This window comes from Echinops telfairi, unplaced genomic scaffold (genome assembly GCF_000313985.2).
Source record: "Echinops telfairi isolate 266 unplaced genomic scaffold, ASM31398v2 ScPeMD7_7469;HRSCAF=8507_0, whole genome shotgun sequence".
Classification (NCBI taxonomy): Eukaryota; Metazoa; Chordata; class Mammalia; order Afrosoricida; family Tenrecidae; genus Echinops; species Echinops telfairi.
The window spans coordinates 32798622-32819043 of NW_022111372.1; the positions used below are offsets into that span (position 1 = coordinate 32798622).

General features: G+C 43.0%; 1 protein-coding gene across 3 annotated transcripts in view; it reads left to right on the plus strand.

Moving 5' to 3' along the window:
• IGSF5 (immunoglobulin superfamily member 5) overlaps positions 1-19051 on the plus strand; it is a 75213-nt gene extending 56162 nt beyond the window's left edge. For 2 of the 3 annotated variants that reach the window (XM_045284829.1, XM_045284831.1), the window contains 3 exons: positions 2464-2561; positions 4275-4351; positions 18164-18959. In XM_045284829.1, the coding sequence (XP_045140764.1) occupies positions 2464-2561; positions 4275-4351; positions 18164-18259 (271 nt within the window). In that variant the 3' untranslated portion in view covers positions 18260-18959. Of the gene's footprint in view, positions 1-2463; positions 2562-4274; positions 4352-18163; positions 18960-18990 lie in introns of those variants that run through there. The other variant, XM_045284830.1, reaches the window with a different exon arrangement.
• Positions 19052-20422: the final 1371 nt, after the last annotated feature.

Here is a 20422-nt window from a genome sequence, read left to right on the forward strand (position 1 = left end):
TGTCCTGGATTCCCTGTGTTTCCAGCTCTTATATGTACTAGTGTACATGCTCTGGTGTGGCCAGATTTGTAAGGTAGAATTGGGATCATGATAGTTGCAGGGGTGGGGGTGGGGGAGGCGGAAGCATTAAAGAGCTAGAGCAAAGTTTTATGTTTTATCGGTGCTATATTATATCCTGACTGACTCATCTCCTCCCCGCATCTCCTCTGTAAGGGGATGTCCAGTTGCCTACAGATGATGGGCTTTGGATCTCCACTTCCCCTCATTCACAAATATATGATTTTTTGTTCTTTGACGCCTAATATCTGATCCTATCTACACCTGGTGAGCACAAAGGCTGGTGTGCTTCTTTCATGTGGGCTTTGCTGCTTCTCAGCTAGATGGCTGGTTGTTTATCTTCAAGCTTTTAAGACCCCAGATACTATGTCTTTTGATAGCTGGGCACCATCAGCTTTCTTCACCACCTTTGCTTATTCACTTGCTTTGTCTTCAGCGATCGTGTTGGGAAGGTGAGCATTATGGAATGCCATTTTAATGGAATGAAGTGTTCTTGCGATGAGGGAGTACTTGAGTAGAGGCCCAATATTCATTTGCTACTTCAATACTAAACCTATACATGCATATCTGTGCTCATTCTTATATGGTATTCCATTGATTATCTTTCCACTAGGCAAAGTGGGTCACAGGAGAGGCCTGTTTAGCTTGAGATAATACTGTTACATCATTTTTTCAAAAGAGGTGTGCTAGTTTAGACTTTGACCAGCTTTTATACATGGTACCTTATTTCACCTTGGAGGATGTTTCATACTTATTTTATCAGCCCTTTGTGCTGGCCGTAGAGTTCCTAGTGGCATAAGTTAAGTACTTGGCTACAAAAAGAGGTTGGCAGTTCGAATCCACCCAGAGGTGCTTTGGAGGAAGGGCAGGTGATCTGCTTTTGCAAGTGTATAGCTTCGAACACCTTATGGAGCACAGTTCTCCTCCGAACCCCATGGGGTTGCCAAGATGAGTTGGAGTCAACTTGATGGCAACTGGTTGATGCTTTGTTTTAGCTGAGTGACTGGTGGGCCCAAACTTCCCACCTTAGGACGAGCCACTGAGCTCTTAACCATGGCATCACCAGGACTCACTGTACACGCACAGCCCAAGTCCATGTTGAGGTAGATGCTATTAAACTAAGTGCATGCCCAAGGTCATGAATAATTTGGTGGGGCACAAGGATTCAAATTCCAAGGGCTTTGACTCAATGATAAGACTCATTCTTCGAGCAAAATAGCAAACAATTCCCATTACTTATGTAATTTATGTTAATATAATTCAAATTGGAGTAAGAGTTTATCTTATAAATAATAAATTCAGAAGAACTCATTGGGACTGAGACGGTAACTCTTTATGGGAGTAGAAAGCCCCGTCTTTCTCCTGTGGAGCGGCTGGTGGTTTCCCACTGCTGACCTTGCAGTGAGCAGCCCAATTTGTAACCACTACAGAACCAGGGCCCCTCTTGTAAATAATATAGATATTTGCCCTTCTTAGATTCTTTTCACCAGTAATTCTGTTCATAGGGCAGACCTGTCTTAAAGGGAAGAAGGAGTTAATGGGTTGTGCTTTACATTTTCACTTTTAAAATTATTGGACAGCTGAATTTTTGCAAGTTTTGACATGAAAAATAATGAAGGGACATTTTTTCAAGCACATTTGGTACATATCCTTGATTATCCCCATAAAACAGTGGTTCTCAGCCTTCCTAAGGCCGCAACCCTTTTATACAGTTCTTTATGTTGTGATGACTCCCCGAACGATGACATTATTTTCATTGCTACTTCATCACTGTAATTTTGCTACTGTTATGAATCGGGCGACCCCTGTGAAAGGGTTGTTCAACCCCCATAGGGATCTCGACCCACAGGTTGAGAACCACTGCCCTGGAATAAATTCTTAGAGGTTAAATATGAATACTTTAAACTATTTGCATGTCCATTGACAAGTCCCTTCAGTTAGGAAGCTGCACCTGCTTATCCCTTTACTTCCGGGGTTAGGGTCAGGGTTTTTCCTCTGAAGAGCCAGATATTAAATATTTTTATTTTGGACCAGCTTGATGGTTTCATGAAACTCAGTGCTATTGTTATAAGGTGAAAGCAAATAGGTGGGACTCTGTTCCAATAAAACTTTATTTACAAAAACAGGCAGTGGGCTGGATTTGGTCCCTAGGGCAAAATTTTCCTACCCTTGCTTTCTCATTGTTGTCTGTGGACCTAATGAGATAAAATCCCTTCTGCCACCACTGTAGGACTGTGATGGCTCAGAGTGTCCATTCAGATGCTCATCACTCCCCAAAAGGCAGCAACCAAGCTGTGGACTTAGGACACCCTAAGTCCTATGTGTCATGAAGCTCTGAGCATTGTCATGCGAACCAAATCCTCATGGCTAATTAACATTTTACATCTTAACACGGTCTGATTCTAGGAAATCAGCAAACATGAAAGCAAAAACAGAAAGCATGGAAACAAAGACAAGTGGCAATGACAACTACGGATACAGCTCAGATGAGCCACGGACTTCCAGTAAGTGGCCACGACGACGGGGAGGGGGGTGGCCTCAACAAGAGGGTGTTGCAAGAGACACCAGTGAAACATCGATGACACAAGGCTTTCTGGGTAATTTTTAGAAGACTGCGAAATGTGAGGCACGTGGTAGGAACCAAATAAAAGTCAAAATTCACAAATTTCTCCAAAGCTTCAAATATGGTCAGGTGAAATCTTAAGAGTTTAAAAACATGTATGGATCTTTTTGTTTGTTTTTTAATTCTTTCTTTGTGAGCCTACTTCTACCTTAAAGTATGAGAGGTGGCATCGTAATGCCTTGGGAATAATGTCCTCCCAAAGTCATCTGGATTAGAATGAAATGGAAACTCAAAGACATCTATTCCTATTCCACTTCACAAACTAATCTTGAAATGTCTTTTTGTAGGATCTCACTTCTAATCTCCTATGGGACATGGGGATAAACAGGAGCTAGCAGGCATGCATCTGTTGAAGGGAATGTTGTTAGGAAGTAGCAGAGGCAGTATTTGAAGCAAGGTTTATTTTTAGGGCTAATGAGAGGGAGAGGCTGTACAATTTTCTTTTTTAATAGTCAGTGTCCTGGTCAAGGTGGGCCGCCAAAGCAAATTTCATAGAAAGATGATCACCCGATCAACCCTTGATGGGTAGCTGAAAAATACATATTTTATTTTATATATATACTTTCCATTTCACCACAATTGCCTCCCATGTAAGGGCATTGGTGGTTCAGTGATATAATTCTCACTTTTCACTTGGGAGATCTGGGTTTGGTGCTCAGTCAATACATGTCGTGTCAGCCCATACTAACAAAGCCAGGGAGACTCATATGTGTGTAAGAGAGAGTTTTATATCAAAGAGTAATTGCATATCAAGAAAACATCCCAGCCCGGTCCAGTTCAAGTCCGTAAGTCCAATATTAGCCCCTATGTCTGATACCAGTCTATAAATTCCTCTTGACTCGTGCAACACATGCAATGACACTGAATGCAGGATGATCACATGCCAGTGGGTGAAAAGTCTTGTGGACCCAGTAGTGGTGGAAACATCCCAGAACTGGCATGGGTCTCCAGGTGGCTCCTCCAGCTCAGTGATCTGGCTCCATCAGCATAGTTCCATGTGGCTTGTCAACAGGAATGTGAAGCAGAGGGAGTGTGGGTCTGGCTTCCAGTGAGCTATTGATCTCCGTAGTGCTTCCAAATGAGGTCATCAAGCCGTGACCTGATTGACAGGTTAAACTCTATCTCTTCACTCTTAATAGTCTCAAGTTGACACCAGATTATGTAACTACCACACATGGCCTTTTGCAAAATCTCCAGCAGGCAGATATTTGATTAATTGAGCAAATAATGAAGGAATTTGATCAAAACTTCAATCAAAGTAAGGCCCTCTTCCCCACTTGCTTAAATTTGCCCTGGATTTCTTTCCTTTGGCCAGCCATTAAACCTTTGATTTCTTCATGTATCAGGTAGTGGGTCAAAAAGGGAATAGATTTTGTGTCACTTTGCCATCTTTTAATTTTGTTTAAATGAATAAAGTTCTGAAATTATGTACCCTACTCCCCCCCCCCCCTAGATTTTAGTGACCTATGGTTCAGGATTATTTGAAGGCTGGGATAATAAATAGAAGCAGGTGAACATCTTTATAAATCAAAATTGCTAGCATACAGCCCTTGGTTTTTGTCACTGCCACTCTAAAGTCATTCTTCCATTGCAGAAGAGACCTCGGCTCTCCCTCCGCAGTACTATGAGCTCAATGTTCCCAAGCAACTCAGCCCCAGGCAGCCCCCTCCGGTGAGTGAGGACTTTTGTCCTCTTTTTGGAAAACTATGTCTATTTAAAGCTATGTTCTTGGTATATATGTCATATGTAGACTCTAATGCACGGCAATCCTATGCATGTCCACGTAGGACTGTTCAACATAGGGCTTTCAGTATGGTTAATTTTTCAGAAGTAGCATGCCAGGCTTTACTTCTGTGGGACCTCCACAGAAACTCTAACTTCTAACCTTTCTGTTTTCTGCCAGTTGCAACCTGCCTTTGCAACCCCCAGGGGCTTCTAACCAATGGCTGTTGCATGGATCCGACTCATGGTGACACCCTGTGTTACAGAGCAGAGCTGTGCATAGGGTTTTCTTGGTTGTAAACTCTACAGACATAGGTTACCTGGACTTTCTTCTGTGGCACCGCTGGGTGAATTCAAGCTGCCAACCTTTAGGTGGGTAGAGGATTGCAAACCACTGGAACTGTCAGGGGCTCCTAGGTGATAAAACATGGTGTGTGCTTTGTGTTCATGATGGAGCAAGTTGTCCCTGTTCCTCTTCCTCACAATTGGACAGCCTGGAAGGAGTAGGTCTGAGACATGCAGTGCTGCTCTCGCTCTTTGTACCCGTGCCTCTCTGTTCTGTGTGCGTGTCTGGGGAGGTCATGAGTTGACTTGCAACAATCTCCGTCTGAATCAGTATTCTAATGAGCCGTGTTCATGATTTGCCATCTGTTCTCTTTGAGCCAATGTCTCCCAGGACTGAATGCCAGGGACTCTCTGCACTCCTGGTTCCCCAGTCTCCACAGGAAGCTCTTCTGCACTTGGGCACACAGGGGTGCAGTTCACAGATGGCTGCTGGTGGCTGGGTCAGGAGCAGGATTGAGAAAATGTGGTTTTGTCCAAATGCAAGATCAGTACCTGGGAAACATGGGAATTGGAAACATCCTATGAGTACTGGCGTTTTAGGGGAGAGAATGGGATTCATGGATACCTAAGGCCAGCATCCCTGGCAGGCTGGGGTTCCGTTTACCTGAGATGAAGAATGTTGTAGGTGGAGTAGGTTTAGGGGGAAATATCAGAAGAGTAGCTTGGAATTGGTTGATTTTGATATATAGAGTTGAATACACCAACCTGGAGTTCTAAAGCACTGCATACATTTTAGGTGCTGTTTGCTGTTAAACACCGATTTGAGGGATAGGAGCCCTGGTGACTCTGTGGGCTAAGCATTGGACTGCTAACAGCAAGGTTGATCATTCAAACCCACCAGCTACTCCAAGGGAGAAAGAAGAAATTGCAAGCTTGCATAAAGATACTCAGTCTTGGAAAACTTAAAGAGCAGTTCTACTAGCAGTCCTAGTCAGAGTTTTTATGATTTCTATGATTTGGAAATTACTACATTGGATTAGAGGCTGTGGGGACACAGCATATTAATTTTCTGATAAAGAGCTAGCACTGCTTAACATAGATGTACAAGCTAGGGTTCATTTTCAGAGAATTAGATTCTTTTATATTAAAAAATACACTAGACTACATATGCAAATCCAGGCCACTGTAGTTCTCTGGTATGACTTTCACCTTGCATGCAGGAATCTGGGGTGTGATTCCACGTCAATGTACTTTGTGTGCGGCCAACAGCCCTCTGTTGAGGCGCCTGGTGTATTGCTTTGATTCTGAGCAGGGTTTAGCAGAGCAGGCCCACTAAAACAGACCAGGAAGAGAGGTCTGACAACCCACTGGTGAAAATCAGCCAATGGGAAAAACCCTATGACTCACATGGCCTGAGCGGCAACTAATCATGGGGGTGGTGCAGGACTGGCAGGTCTTGTTTCATTGTGCACAGGATTTCCATGAGCCAGGGCAGCTAATAACAGCAACAGCCTCTATCCGTCTCTTTCTCTCTCCCTCCCTCTCTCTCTATCACCTATTTACCTACTTATCTATCTGCCCCAAAGTATTGCGATTAGGGTTCGTTGATTCCAGTGTGTTTAAACTTAGCATCTCTACTACTAGAGGATGGACTGCAGGCACGTTTTCTCAGTAATACACTTGCCTGATTGGGGTGCCTTAAAAGAAAAGTCCACTCAACAGTGGATCTGAGAGGATCTACTGCACCCGTTAAAGTCCAGGCAGAGCGGCCAGTCCAGAATGTTATAGAGACTGCTGTTTGGGATGTTGATCGATTTTCTCAAAGGACACAGGTTGATCATGGGCTTCTTGTGAGAAAATTTAAAGAAAACTGAAAATTATATTGATGAGATAAGGGCCAGGAAAGTTGCTTCAAGAAATTACACACACACACACATCACAGTATACCTGCTCATTATTTGATAGTAGCTAGTGTTGTCCTGTTAACATTTCTCTGAAAAACCTTACCCCATTAACTTCAGAGCCCCAGTCTTTCCCCATTCAGGCTTCTTTTTGCTCTCTAAACTCAAAGAAATGGAAAAGAAACACAATTTGAGTTCTCAGAGGGTTCCGAAGCTGCTCGCTGGATGTGGAAGAGTGTAGAATTCTTTGGGGGCGAGGGGTAGGGAGCTGGGAGCCTTGGCTTCAGGAGTGTACAGACCTAGATGAAGGATATGTTGAGAAACAACGACTTCAAATTTTGATCTTTTTGTTTGAGAAAGGCTTTTATGATTTTGCAGCAGTGCTTTTTGACTCAGCTTTGAATCTTCTCCAGCACCATTTTCCTGCCCTCTCTGAAGGGCACTTCACAAAGGAAGCATTTCTTCCAAAATTTCTGCAAAGGAGTTCCCATTAAATATGAATGCTGTTCCCTTTTTCAGGTTTTGGAAAAGCTAGATTTGAAGGTTGGCTTTCTGACAAGACATTGAATCAAACAGCGTTGGGTTTGCTCTGCACAAGAGTTGTTAGTGGCCTGAGGTAGTGGTGCTCAGCTATTACCTTCACAGGCCCCCGGTCCTTCTCTCTTGGCAGGGGGAGAGGGTATTTACTTCTGTTTCCAGGTAGCTCTAGGCTGTAATATTCCCCTCTGTGGGGGGGAATCAGCTTGATGCATACTTCTTGCCAGGGATGTGTGCCTTCCAGGCCTCTAGCAGGGGAGAGGACCTGTGAGTGATGCTCAACTATATGCTGGAGCAACGAAGTGATGCTGTTAGTGCTATAGTCATCACCAGGTGGGAAGACAAAAGAAGAAGGTCTGTATGAGGAATAGTCAGCTCCCTGTCGGAGGCGGTCCAAGGTGCTCACGTCAGGCGGGCTGTCAGGAAAATGGAGAGGCTGATTCATTTCCATCAAGTCTACTCTGTTTGGTACATGTGTGTCTCAATTTAACCCGGGGCTGGAAGGAACAATCACAGAAATGCAACAGGTGCCTTTTACATTGAATAAGAGATGACCGTGAAATGGAGTGGATTTCAAGCTATAATTTTAGAGTTGCAATGGTAGTCAATCATTTTAAGAAGTAGCAGCTGTATGGGGGTCAACATTGGAGACACAGTTCAGAAATTATGCCCGGTCTGACCCTCCGACACTGGGCAAAACATGAAGGGAGCACAACAGAGCAAAGCAATGAAGTCCCTGAAGAATCCCCAAGATAGACTTCAGGGACAGGGCTTGACATCTCATCAGACTTGATGGAAAATATTCACAATGTCAACAAACAGACCTAGAACTATTTATAGACACTCCCCCCCCCCCCCCCCCCCCAATGTCTATCTATATAAGATAGGCAGGATACACAATCCCGAGGAGAAAACATTGGGACCAATGGTTCCGGGAGAGGGGTGGACATGGAAGAGAGAGAGGTGGGAGAAAGAAAGGAAGGAGTCAACAAACCCAGGGACAAGGGAAAAAGTGATCGAAAATCGATGGTGAGGAGGGTGGAGAATGCCTGGTGGGGTTTGATCAAGTGCAATGTAGTCGATAGGAAATACTGAAAGCCAAATGAAAGTCAAACATAATAGTGGGACAGGAGAAAAGTAAAAATAAATAGAGGAAAGAATTAGGAGGCAAAGAATATTTATAGAGGTATAAATACAGACATGTACACATGTAAATATATATATGTATATATATAAATATACAATGATAGGGAAATAGATCTATGTACATATAATTATATGTTAAGTATTAAGGTAGTAGACGGACATTGGGCCTCTACTCAAGTACTCCCTCATCGCAAGAATAATCTGTTCTATTAAACTGACATTCCATGATGTTCACCTTCCCAACATGATCCCTGAAGACAAAGTGGGTGCATAAGTAAATGTGGTGAAGAAAGCTGATGGTGCCTGGCTATAAAAAGATATAGCTTCTGGGGTCTTAAAGGTTTGAAGATAAACAAGCAGTCTGGTAAGACCACATGGAAGAAGCACACCAGCCTGTGTGATCATGAGGTGTTGACAGCATCAGAAGACCCAAAACCAATGATCACATCAATGCGAATGAGGTGGATCAGAGTGAAGACCAAAAGCCCATCTGTAGAAAATTGGACATCATCTCACAGAAGTGTTACAAGGAAGGGACAAGGCAGGCAGGGTGGGTGCCGTATAGCACTGTTGAAACATACACCATTCCTCTAGTTCTTTAATGCTTTCTCCCTCCCACTATCCTATCCCCAGTTCTACCTTACAAATCCAGTTAGACCAGAGCATGTACACTGGTACAGATAAGAGCTCTCAACCCACAGAATCTGGGATAGATAAACGCCTCAGGAAAAAGAATGGAAGTAGTGATACCATGAGGGGAGGGGGAAGGTGGGAGGAGAAAGGGGGAAGAGGATCGCAATGATTGATGTAGTTAGTGTGGGTACATTAGAGAAACAAATCCACAGAAACTCATATGTATAAGGGAAAGTTTTATATAAAGGGTAAGTGAACATCAAAAAAACACCCCAACCCAGTGCTGCCCAAGCCCACAAGTCCAACATTAGCCCATATGTCTGACACCAATCCACAATGTCCTCCTCCATCTCACAAAACACACACAGTTATGCCAACTGCAGGAGGAAAGCCAAATCACTGAACGTGTAAGCATCTCAGTGCTGGCAGGTGTCTCCACACAGCTGCTCCAGCACCCAGGGCTGCATCAGGGTAGTTCCATGCAGCTTCTCCTCAGGGATGTCTTGGAAGAAGTCAGCCTTGCCAGCTGAAGCAGGGAACTGGCTAAGGCAGCTGCACTCTGGTCTGACCATCACAAAGCAGGAGACCTGAGCACTAGAAAGGCGAGGCTCACCAAGCCATTTATCTCTCTGCACTTCAATTAACCCCACATGTGCCAGGTTGGCACAGTAAAGTTTAACTATATCACTCCCCCTTCCCATTCCCCACCCCCCACACACCAGGGTGACAAGCAACAGAAACATGGGTGAAGGCAGACAGCACATGGTGTAAAATATGGAAATAGTAATAACTTATAATTTATCAAGGGTTCATGAGGGTGGAAGAGTGGGGAGGGAGGGAAAAAATGAGTTGATACCAAGGGCTCAAGTAGAAAGAAAATGTTTTGAAAAGGATCATGGCAAACTATGAACAAATGTGTTTGACACAATGGATGGTTGGGTTGTTATAAGAGCTCTAAGAGCCCCCAATAAAATGATAACAAAAAAAGAAGTAGCATCTGATGAAAAACAGATGATATTGGAGGAAGAAGCCCCAGCTGCACTGTAGGCATTAGTGAAAAACAAACTCTAAAAATTAACGAAGTATCAGTGTAAGTGTTTCAAAAACAGACGCAATGCTGGAAGCACTCCCTTGTCTATGCCATGAAGTTGGGCAGAGAGTACCTGGCTAACCCACTGGGAAAGAACCATATTTGTGCCCTTCCCATTGCAGAGATCATCACATAATATCAGTAATGTAACACACAAGTAAAATTTTGCTGAAAATAATTTAGAAGTGGTTGCAGAAATACAATGGCATGGAACTTACAGAAACTCCGACCTGATTCAGAATAGGATGTATAATGAGGAGTATTACTGCTGACATCATAGATCTTGGTGGAAGGGAGAGAATACCAGGAAGAGGCTTACTTGTGTTTTATTGACTATGCAAAAGCTGCGTGGATCATAACAAATCATGGATAACTTTATGAAGAAGAGGAATTCCAGAACACTTAAATGTCTTGATTTGAAACCTGTACATAGATGAAGAGACAATCATTGAAATAAAACAAGAGGGTATTTCATTGTTTGCAATCATGTACATCATCCGTGATTCTCAACCTTCCTAATGGTGTGACCCTTTAATACAGTTCCTCATGTTGTGGTGACCCCCAATTGATGCGGTTTCTTGAGTAGGGAGAATGAATAAAGAATCACACACACACACACACACACACACACACACACACACAATACAGGACTCCAGCACAAAATAGGCACAGACAGAGATGGTACAAACTGCAGCCCTGATGGACCACAGTGCTTTATTTTTAAGTACTAAATACTGGCAGCGTTCCCAGATAAGTTTGCTATTCCCACGCCTGAATTTCTCATAGCCTTGAGAATGAGTTCCATATCACTCTTGTTTACTTTCCGCCAGGGAACACTGTTTGCAGCTGCTCCCCAAATTCCTTACCATTTGCAGTAAGGAAGCAGTTTATGAGAACCAGCTAGGACAGACGTTTGTGCACTGTCCTAGACAGATACATGACATGAGACATGGCCCTCCTTACATGGCTTCTTCACCCAATCATAAAATTATTTTCGTTGCTACTTCATCGCTGCAATTTTGCTACTGTTATGAACTGGGCAACCCTATGAAAGGGTCGTTCAACCCCCAAAAGGGTCACGGCCCACAGGTTGAGAACCACTGATGTACATCATGATTTCAAGGAAAGGTATACATCAAAGTTATATCCTTTTACCCAATTTATTCCATCTATGGACTGAGCAAATAATCCAAGAAACTGGGTGACAGGCAGAAGAATGTGGTATCCTGATTGGAGGAATACTCATTAGCAGTCGGCAGAGGCCACAGCTTTGATGTTGAGAAGACTGGAGCACTCACTGGGAAAATCCAAGAGTCCTGCCTTTCCTGTGGATTAGGATTACAACTCAACAGAAAGGATGCAGACATCCACTCAACGTGACCAATAAGCAACATCATGATAAACAGAGAACATATAAAAGTTTTCCAGGATCATTTTTACTTGAATCCACAATCAATGTCCCTGGAAGCCATGTGCCACAAGAGATCTCTTTATAGTGTTCAAAAAACGTCCCTTGGAGGACTAAGTTCACTTGCTCCAAGTCCTGGTATTTCACATTGCCTCGTATTATGGTGAAAGTTGGAAAATGAACAAGGAAGATTGCAGAAGAATTGGTGCTTTTGGATTATGGTGCTGTTTAAGACTACTGAATACACCATGCACTGTCAGAAGGATGAACAGATCTGTCTTGGAAGAAGTATGTACAGATGCTCCTTAGAAGCCAGGATGGAGAGACTCCATCTTACATACTTTGGGCATGTTACTAGAAGCGACCAATCTCATGCTTGGTCAAGCAAAGGGTCAGTAAAAAAGAGGACGACTCTCAAAGAGAAGGGTTGACATAGTGTTTGCAACAACAGGCCCGAATAAAATAATAATTGTGAGTATGGTCCAGGAGTAGGCAGTGTTTATGAGTGGAATTGACTTGATGGTACTTAACAGCATAAGCAATAATCTTAGAAGGGTGTTGCATGTTTGGGGACAAAGATAGGGGTTTCTGCTCCAGTAAAGAGCTACAGTCTTGGAAACCCACAGGGGCAGTTCTACCCTGTCCTATAGGTTCACCATGAATCAGAATTGACTCAATGGTTGTGAGTTTTAGTTTTTTAATGCATGTTGCATGCCAGATCCCCTTAGTTTGGACCTGAGTCAGGGTTAGACTGAGAGGAGAGTATGACTACCGAATGGTTGTCTGCCTTTGAAGGATGGAAACTACAAGAACATATTGATAGCATCCACTATTCCCATAGCTTTTCTGTGGTTATGTGTTTCCACCGGACATGCCAGAAGTCTTCAGGGCTTCAGAATTGGCAGGGAGATAATTCAGAATAGGGTGAAGTCAGATGATTCCCTTTAGAAGTATAAATGTGGAAAGGGGGAACTCCAGGTGCTCATGGGTGTGGGACTGGAGAAGGACGTGTGGGAGTTCTCAGGGATGCTTCCTAAAGCTTGACGAGTTGACTTGAACTAACTCAGGAAGAGAAACTTAGGAACATGTGACAACTGAATAATGCATTCATGAAAGAGGAACAGTTTCTACAGAGGTGCTGAGCTTTGGGACCTGGCACATACATTTGTATGTGAATGTCTGACCTCCCTGCTGCTCTACATGTTTCTAGAGGAAGAAATACCCATGGCCATAGGCAGAGGCATGGACACTCAGCAGGGACTCCCACCCAGGAAATCATTTGTTAGAGCTCAAGGTTGTGGACCCCACATGACATTATTTTGCAGAAACCTAAGCTAGGCTTGACCCTGTCAAGCCTGACAATTACACAGATCTTTTGTTGTCGACACAAAATGCATTTCTCAGTCCCCACAAGGTGGGGCTCATTGGGTCAGATAAATGTCCTATCCATGGCGGCAAAGCATCAACAACAGGAGCAAAAAAGCTCTTACTTGGGTCACCAGATCTTAGTGCAGGATGTGGGTTTTGTTAACACAAGGGCAACTGGTGAGCATGTGCACGTTTCCCTGCTCACCTGGCACTCTCATCCACCCTCTCATGCTAGGGATGGCGTTTACCTAACCTGTGGTCATTGCCCACCAGGTGCTGTCCCATTGACTCCGACTCACGTGGGCCAAAGTAGAGCGTGCCTCACAGGGGTTTCAGTGGCTGAGTATTCTGAAAAAGATCACTAGACCTTGATCTTGGGTTTTTTCTAGGTAAATTCTAACCTAAAAACTTTCTTTTTCCTAATGTTACATTTCCATTTATTCATTAACAGCTGACTGTGCAAAGCAAATATAGACAGTATACATTTCTCTATTTATTACCCAAGCTGTGTGGAAATTGGCTCACTCCTCATAATAAAGTTCTGGATCACTGAACACTGTGTAATTTAGCATTGAAGAAAGACAGTCTTTCCCCAAATTCATGCATCACTAAAGAAAGAAGTTCTTACATCAATTGGTATGGACATTCTGCTCCACATTTTCACAGGTGTAAAATTAGAACAGAACAGAAAAAGTTCTAAATCACTCTTTTTCTACCTGTAGGGTTTAGGTTTTACAGTCCCAGTCTGGGACATCTGTTTTATCGTTTGAGAACATATGACTTGTTGATGCTATTCTTGTTTGTTTGCCATCAAATGTTACTGAGCATCCTGTCCATGCTGCTCTTAGATAGGAAGCATCCTCACTTTCTTGTATCCACAAAACTTAGTTCTTTTAAAAGAAAAGCGAGAAGACTTGCTAAAGTTTTCAATCTCCCCTATAACTATTTATTAGCAACCAACCATTTGACTTTTTCTAACACCAGTGAGTTCACCTCCAGACCAGCATTCTTGCTGCATGTTTATCAATCATGCATTCACTGAAGTGGAGAACATCGTTGGTCCCCAGAGTGAAGCTGCACTAAGAGCTCGCATGTGCATGTGCAGGACATCACATAGCTCTTTTAGCTGCTAGTCGTGATCTAATGATGGCCAGAAACATTACTTGATGAGCAGAGAGGAATATGTAACACAAAAGCAACATATTTAAAGGGCTTAAAAATAGTTAAATCATTCCACGTTCAATTGTCACTTCATTCAGCTTTCTTCTAGGGTCTCAGTTCAAATACACCCCAGGGAGGGGGAAACCCAAAGGGCCAGGGCCTATCACTGATAGGAGGCAATGGTGTTACCTAAAACAGGAGGATTGGAAGTTAGTATTTCAGGAGGGATTGTGGAAGTTGGACATTGAATAAAGAAGACCAAAGAAAAAGTGATGCGTTTGAACGATGGTGCTGGTGAACAACACTGAAAGTTCTGCTAGAAGAACAAACAAATCTGTCTTGGGAAAAGTACAGCCATAATGCTCCTTGGAAGCGAGGATGGTAAGACTTGGCTTTAGGTACTTTGGACATGTTATCAGGAGAGACTAGTCCCTGGAAAAGAACATCGTGCTTGGTGAAGTGGAGGGACAGTTAAAAAGAGGAAGACCCTCGATGAAAGAGATTGACACAGTGGCTTCAGCAATGAGCTCAAACCTATCGACAATTGTGCATATGGTGCAGGACCGAGCAGTAATTTGCTCTGTGTACATAGGATATCTGTGAGTTGGAACTGACTAATAGTGCCTAACAACAGGAGAGATCCTTGTTGTTCATTGCCATCAAGAGTCAATTCTGCTTCATGGAGACTCCACATGTGCAGACTATGTGGCTGTGACTGTCAAAAGATAATCTCCAGCCTTGTCTTTCAAAATGCCTATAGGGGATTTGAATTGTCATTTGTTGGGTTAATAATTGCACCAGTTAACGGCTTGTACCACAGGGACTCTTTAGGAAGAGTTAGGAAACCCCATTTGCTGCTACACTAACCTCCCTTAATTCTTTCTCCATTTACCTCCATTCTGACGAACGTCTAAACCCAGGAGCCCGCACTGCCACAGAGAAGGTCATGATGGGAAGTAAGGGGACCTGTTTTCAAAGCCTTGGTTATCTCGTAATGGTTCCATGCTGAGCTTCCACAGAAAATGTCATTAGGCATAGACTTTGGGGTGGAGACTTTTCCGCTGCAATGCCAGCCACTGTGCTCAATAGCTAGCTCCAGCGGGTGGGGAGGGCTGATGTAGGAAGGCCAGGTCCAGTCTGGGGAGGCTGGGTTGTATACCCAGGAAAGAGGCACTTGCTTCTCGGGGAGCTTCACCCTGCTGGTCTTCTTCAACTCTCTCTCATGCATCCCCCACCTCTGCTCACTGTTATATTCCCAGAAGGGGTTCTTCTTACTAAAGGCTCAGGTACAGGGCATTCCTTTCTCCTGCCACCAGCTGGAATAAATGGGTGTGTTTCCTGTATCCTGGATCATTATTTTAGCCAACAAGAATCCATGTTGATTGGAGGTATGCCCAGACCCTAGGGATCCTGCTGGCTTGGCAGTAGTTCTCAATGCAGTTGTGTGTCAGAAGCACTTGGGACACTTCACTTGTTAAAAACAAACAAACAACAACATCCTCCCTGGGGAACGGACAACAGAAAAATGGAGGGAGACGTTGGACAGGGCAAAATATGACAAAATAATAATTTAAGAATTATCAAGGGTTCATGAGGGAAGGGAGAGTGGGGAGGGAGCGGGGAAAATGAGGAGCTGATGCCAGGGGCTTATGTGGAGAGCAAATGGTTTGAGAATGATGAGGGTAGCGAATGTATAAATGTGCTTTACACAATTAATGTATGTATGTATTGTGATAAGAGCTGTATGAGCCCCCAATAAAATGATTTGTTTAAAATAAATAATAATTATGTCACACAAACAAACAAACAATAAATAAAAAAGCACTAGAGATCTCGTCCAGCCTTTCTGGATCAGAATCTCTTGGAGATAGAGCCAGAGTTGCAGTCTTTTTACCACATGACCCAGGTGATCTGCTTTACGAAAAATATTTTGGGGCCCCAGATAAACATATAACAGGTATGCCTGGCACTCTTTCAAAGGGAAAGTAACCTCTGAATTCTTGGAGTCTTCTTACAACGGTGCCTTTAGAACTACTGGTGCCTCATGATCCCACAGCCCTGAGCTTGCCACAAAGCATGAAGGGAGCTGAGGCACCACTGTGATGCTTCCCAATGAAATGTCCAATGTGGTGCTCCTAAGGAACTTCCCATGGAAACATCTTGACACTGAAATGCCCCACCATCCACACCATGCCACCGAGGGGGCACACATTTGTAAAGTTTTCTGTTTCGGATGCCCTAAGGGACATCCTAGAGTCCTTGAGTGGGGCAAACCTCTAACACCCTTGGCTGCAAACTGAAAAACTGAAGGCCCAACTCCCCACCCCCCAGAAGGAAGACCTGAAGATCTCCTTCCAAAAGATGAGCTATTGAGAATTCCATGAAGCGCAGTTCTACCCCAACACACGGCTCACCATGAGTTAGTGTCCACTTGATGGCCACTGGTTTAAGGCACATTGTAGCCAGTGTGAATTAAGGAGAGCAAATTTTATGACTCCAAGACAAGCATTAAATCAAGGATCAGAAAGGGAAAGGGGAATGATTTTTCAAAGCTAACATATATCAAAGCAGGACTGCCTGTTTTTTTAATCCAAGTATTTCTTTGTGGCTGGATTTATAGTGAGGATACATCATCCTGACATGGGTTTCTACATACGAGTTTTTGTCCCCTGAAAAATAGTGTAACTTCAGCTGGAACACATTAAAAAAAGAGCCAATAACTAAAACTAGAAAACCATACTAAACATTACAATCTGTTAATGGAGAAAGGCAGACAGCTTTTATTTTTATATGAAGCCATGGGGTTTGAAAATGTTGTGCATCTTGATGAATATTTAAATCAAATAACCCTCCTTCTCCTTTCCCCTTTTCCCCTGCTCAACTTGCTGTCAGTCAATTTTTTCTGGTTATTTTAGGCAATCCTGTCTCTCCCTCTCCTGAATCTGTCAATTTGGGAAAGTGGGCATCAGGATAACTGGAAACCTGGATCAGTGTTCACTGATCACTCCCCCGTGGCGATATCAACATAAATAAACTCTTGATAAATTTAGCAAACAGCAATACGTTTGTGCACATCAGCAGTGGAAACAAAAGCCAAACAACAGTTAGACAAATTGCAAGCATCTTCCGACAGAAGGCTAGATGGGATTCTTCTGGCCCATTTCTGAAATAGTTCTATCAGCCCTCTTGTTTTCCTTGTGCTATTGGCAGTCGGTCAATTAAAACCACGAGCCAGTGAGTCTATCCACAGGACTTACTGACACTCCGCTGCAGTGTAAATAATTTATTATGCCCACTTACATTATTTAAGATGTTAAATGTGGCTACAGGGCCCTCGCGTCAGAGCTAGCTTTCTCAGGACTGTCAGGGAAAACATGCTGCGTGCATTTTAATAAACCCAAACCCAAACTACTTTCTGTCATATCACTTTTGACTCGTGGTGACCTTACAAAACAGCATAGAACTGCCCTTGTGGGTTTCCAAGGTTACAACCTTTACAGAAGTGGAGTACCACTTCTTTCTCTCCCAAAGCAGCTGGGCTTAAACCACTGATCTTAGTGCTTAGCCACCAAGATTCCTTACATTTTAAAGGGCGACACTATTAGGCAGGAAGGAGCCCTGGTGGGTTATATGCTGGGTTGCTAACCACAAGATCAGCAGTTCTAATTCACCAGTTGCTCTGTGGAAAAAGATGAGCCTTTACTATTGCCAGAAAGAGCTACAGTCTCAGAAGCCCAAAGGGACAGTTCTACTCTGCCCTATAGCGGTGCTGTGAGTCAGCATTGACTGGATGGCAGTGAATCTTTGAGTTTATTAGATAGGCCTTGACCCTTCTGGAGAATTCAATGTTCTTGTTTGTCTGAAGTACCTTACATGTCTGAGTGGGAGGAGCATAGACCTAACCCATTCTTGGCAGGAGCCAGCCTTAAGCCCTGCCAAAGCCAGGACTTTCATAGGAAAATCAAGAGACATAAATCAAACACAAAACAGTGAACCTTCTACTTATTTGTCTTCATTTTAAAAAAAAGTAGTATATGGCTTGTTCCTTGAGTCCTGGACTAGGAAAACTTCTAGAGTTACTGAAAATAATGGGGTAAAGGGAGAGCATATTAAAACATTTCCCCCTCCTATGCCTCAATTTTTTCCTAGATGCCAGGTGAAATTTCCTTCCCAAGTGTACATTTTAAAGTGATCTCTACCAATTAAATCGCCCATTGTCTCTTTCTTACCAGGAAACCACTGGATCTGAGGCGGCCCCCACACCTCGCCCACATGTTTCTTTCATGATGGCCAGTCCTAAGAAGGTCAGGAACGTCACATTGGTATAGGAAAGATTTCCTTGGACTCCGCTCTGTGCCTGGTGGACAGGTCTAGCATGAAGATGTCAACATGTCACCCCCACAGTGGCGTCAAACTTTGCTGACATGATCTAGACGGGATGATGTTGGAATCACTGGAACTGATATTTTATTGTGAGAAGAAGAATCAATTTTTCCAGCTCCAGAAGTAGAATTTGACTTTTAAAGTGTTTCAGTACTTTTTTAAGTAAATCCCTTAAGGTTGTTAAGTATAAAAGATGCAAATTCATCATAATAAAATTCCTCATCACTCAACACTCCTGCTTGCTAATCCAATAAGTGAAAGACAAGTCTACATTTTATCGTGATCTTTAAATGTTCACATTATCCTAAATCACATTGACATGCTATTTATGTGTTTTTAATATATGGGGCATTATTATGGGCTATGGTTGAAGTAGGAGTCCATCAGACTAGATTTGGCAAATCATAATACTTATTCCACAGGCTAAAAGTCAGATTAAGTTCTAAAGCTGATGCACACCTTCCTAACTATCTCAGTGTTGAATGTTTACACGAAGTGATCCATCTTTATCTACTCCCTTATCAGGCCAGTCTTGTGTCTTCCAGTGAGTTAGAGATGGACGATGCTTTGTAGGGTTGTATTTCACATACTACACAGACCATGAAAAATGTGCTTTTTAATAAATAAAAAGGAAAACCACCCAAACTTGTATTGCCTTTTTTTTTTTTTTAAATAGTAATTCCTCTACTCTCGGCAGAGCTTCCAGACTAACACCATGTCGGGATAAAGATTGGTGACCGCCTCCTGAAATCAACCACTGAAAACCCTCTGATCTTGTGTGGGGTCGTCCTGAGTCTGGGACGACAACCACCTTTCATGTGGAAGGTCAAACAATCATAGCATTGTTTGGGAATCAAGCATTTGCCCAAGAAGCAAACAGAAGGCCCTGGAGATGCCATCGTCTTGCCTCTCTGTCTTTGCCTCCTTTGCATCTGCTCGTGAAAGACGGTGACACTTGCGATTCGGAGTGAGATGACTCCCTTTTTACGATATTTTAGTGTTTTAAAAAATATGGAAGGGTTGTTCTTGTTGTGTGCTGTGGAGTCAATTTCTGCTATAACAACGTTCTATGACAGAGTTGCATGGCTCCATGGTGAAGTTTTGAGGTTGGAACTTAAAAAACACACGTTTTATTGGCATATAATTCACATAGCATACAATTCAGTAGTTCAATCACATCAAGAAGATTTGTGCACTCATCAACAGAGTTTTAGAACGTTTCCTTCATTCTCGTACTCGTTGTTATTAGCTCCCCATTTCTCCTCAAGCTCCCCTGCCCCACGCCCAGGGAACCACTAATCCAGTTGCTGTCTTTATAGATTTACCAATCCTGGATTTCACGTTAAAGTAAAACATTAACAAACAAACAAACCCACATGTATACTAATGGTTATACTTCCCTTTAGGTTATAAATATTTTAAAAGCATTGTTCTATGGTATTATATGTAATTTTTAAGTGGGGTGACCTTGGACATGATGCTTAACTGTTAAAAAACACACAAACACAGACGTTTTATTGCCATTTTAAATGAAACACAGCAAATTAACTTCCCACTCAGTGATATATACGCAATCCTTCCCCCTACAGTGTCCCCCACCACCCAGACTTTGACTGGTATCACCACCATGTGTCAACACTGTCCCCATTTTCACCCTGACTTCCTGTTTCCATCTCTCCAGTTTCTCTATCTCTCCTTGGCTTCTCATCTTTGCTTTCTGGCAAATGTTGAAAAGTTAGCCTTATTGTTGATTATTCTAAGAATAACATTCTTCAGGTGTCATGGCTTATTTTATAGGTCCATCTCATATGGGCCTGAAAGGTGACTCCCAGAAGTGACCCATCTTCTGGTACTCTCTCTGGCAACATTCTCTCCTTCATCTAGTAGGTCTTCAGTATCTGACAATGTTTTGGTGCTGTCCATAGGCTTTCAGTGGACAGTCAGAAGTGGACAGTCTATTTCTTTTAACCCGAGACCAGAGGAACTAGGTGAGTTCTCACAACTGCTCCAATAGGTCACATTATGACTCTGAACAAAGATTCAGGTTGTCAAGGATTTTGTCTTGCTCGGATCCACAATCAATGTTGATGGAAGGAGAAGCCAAGAGA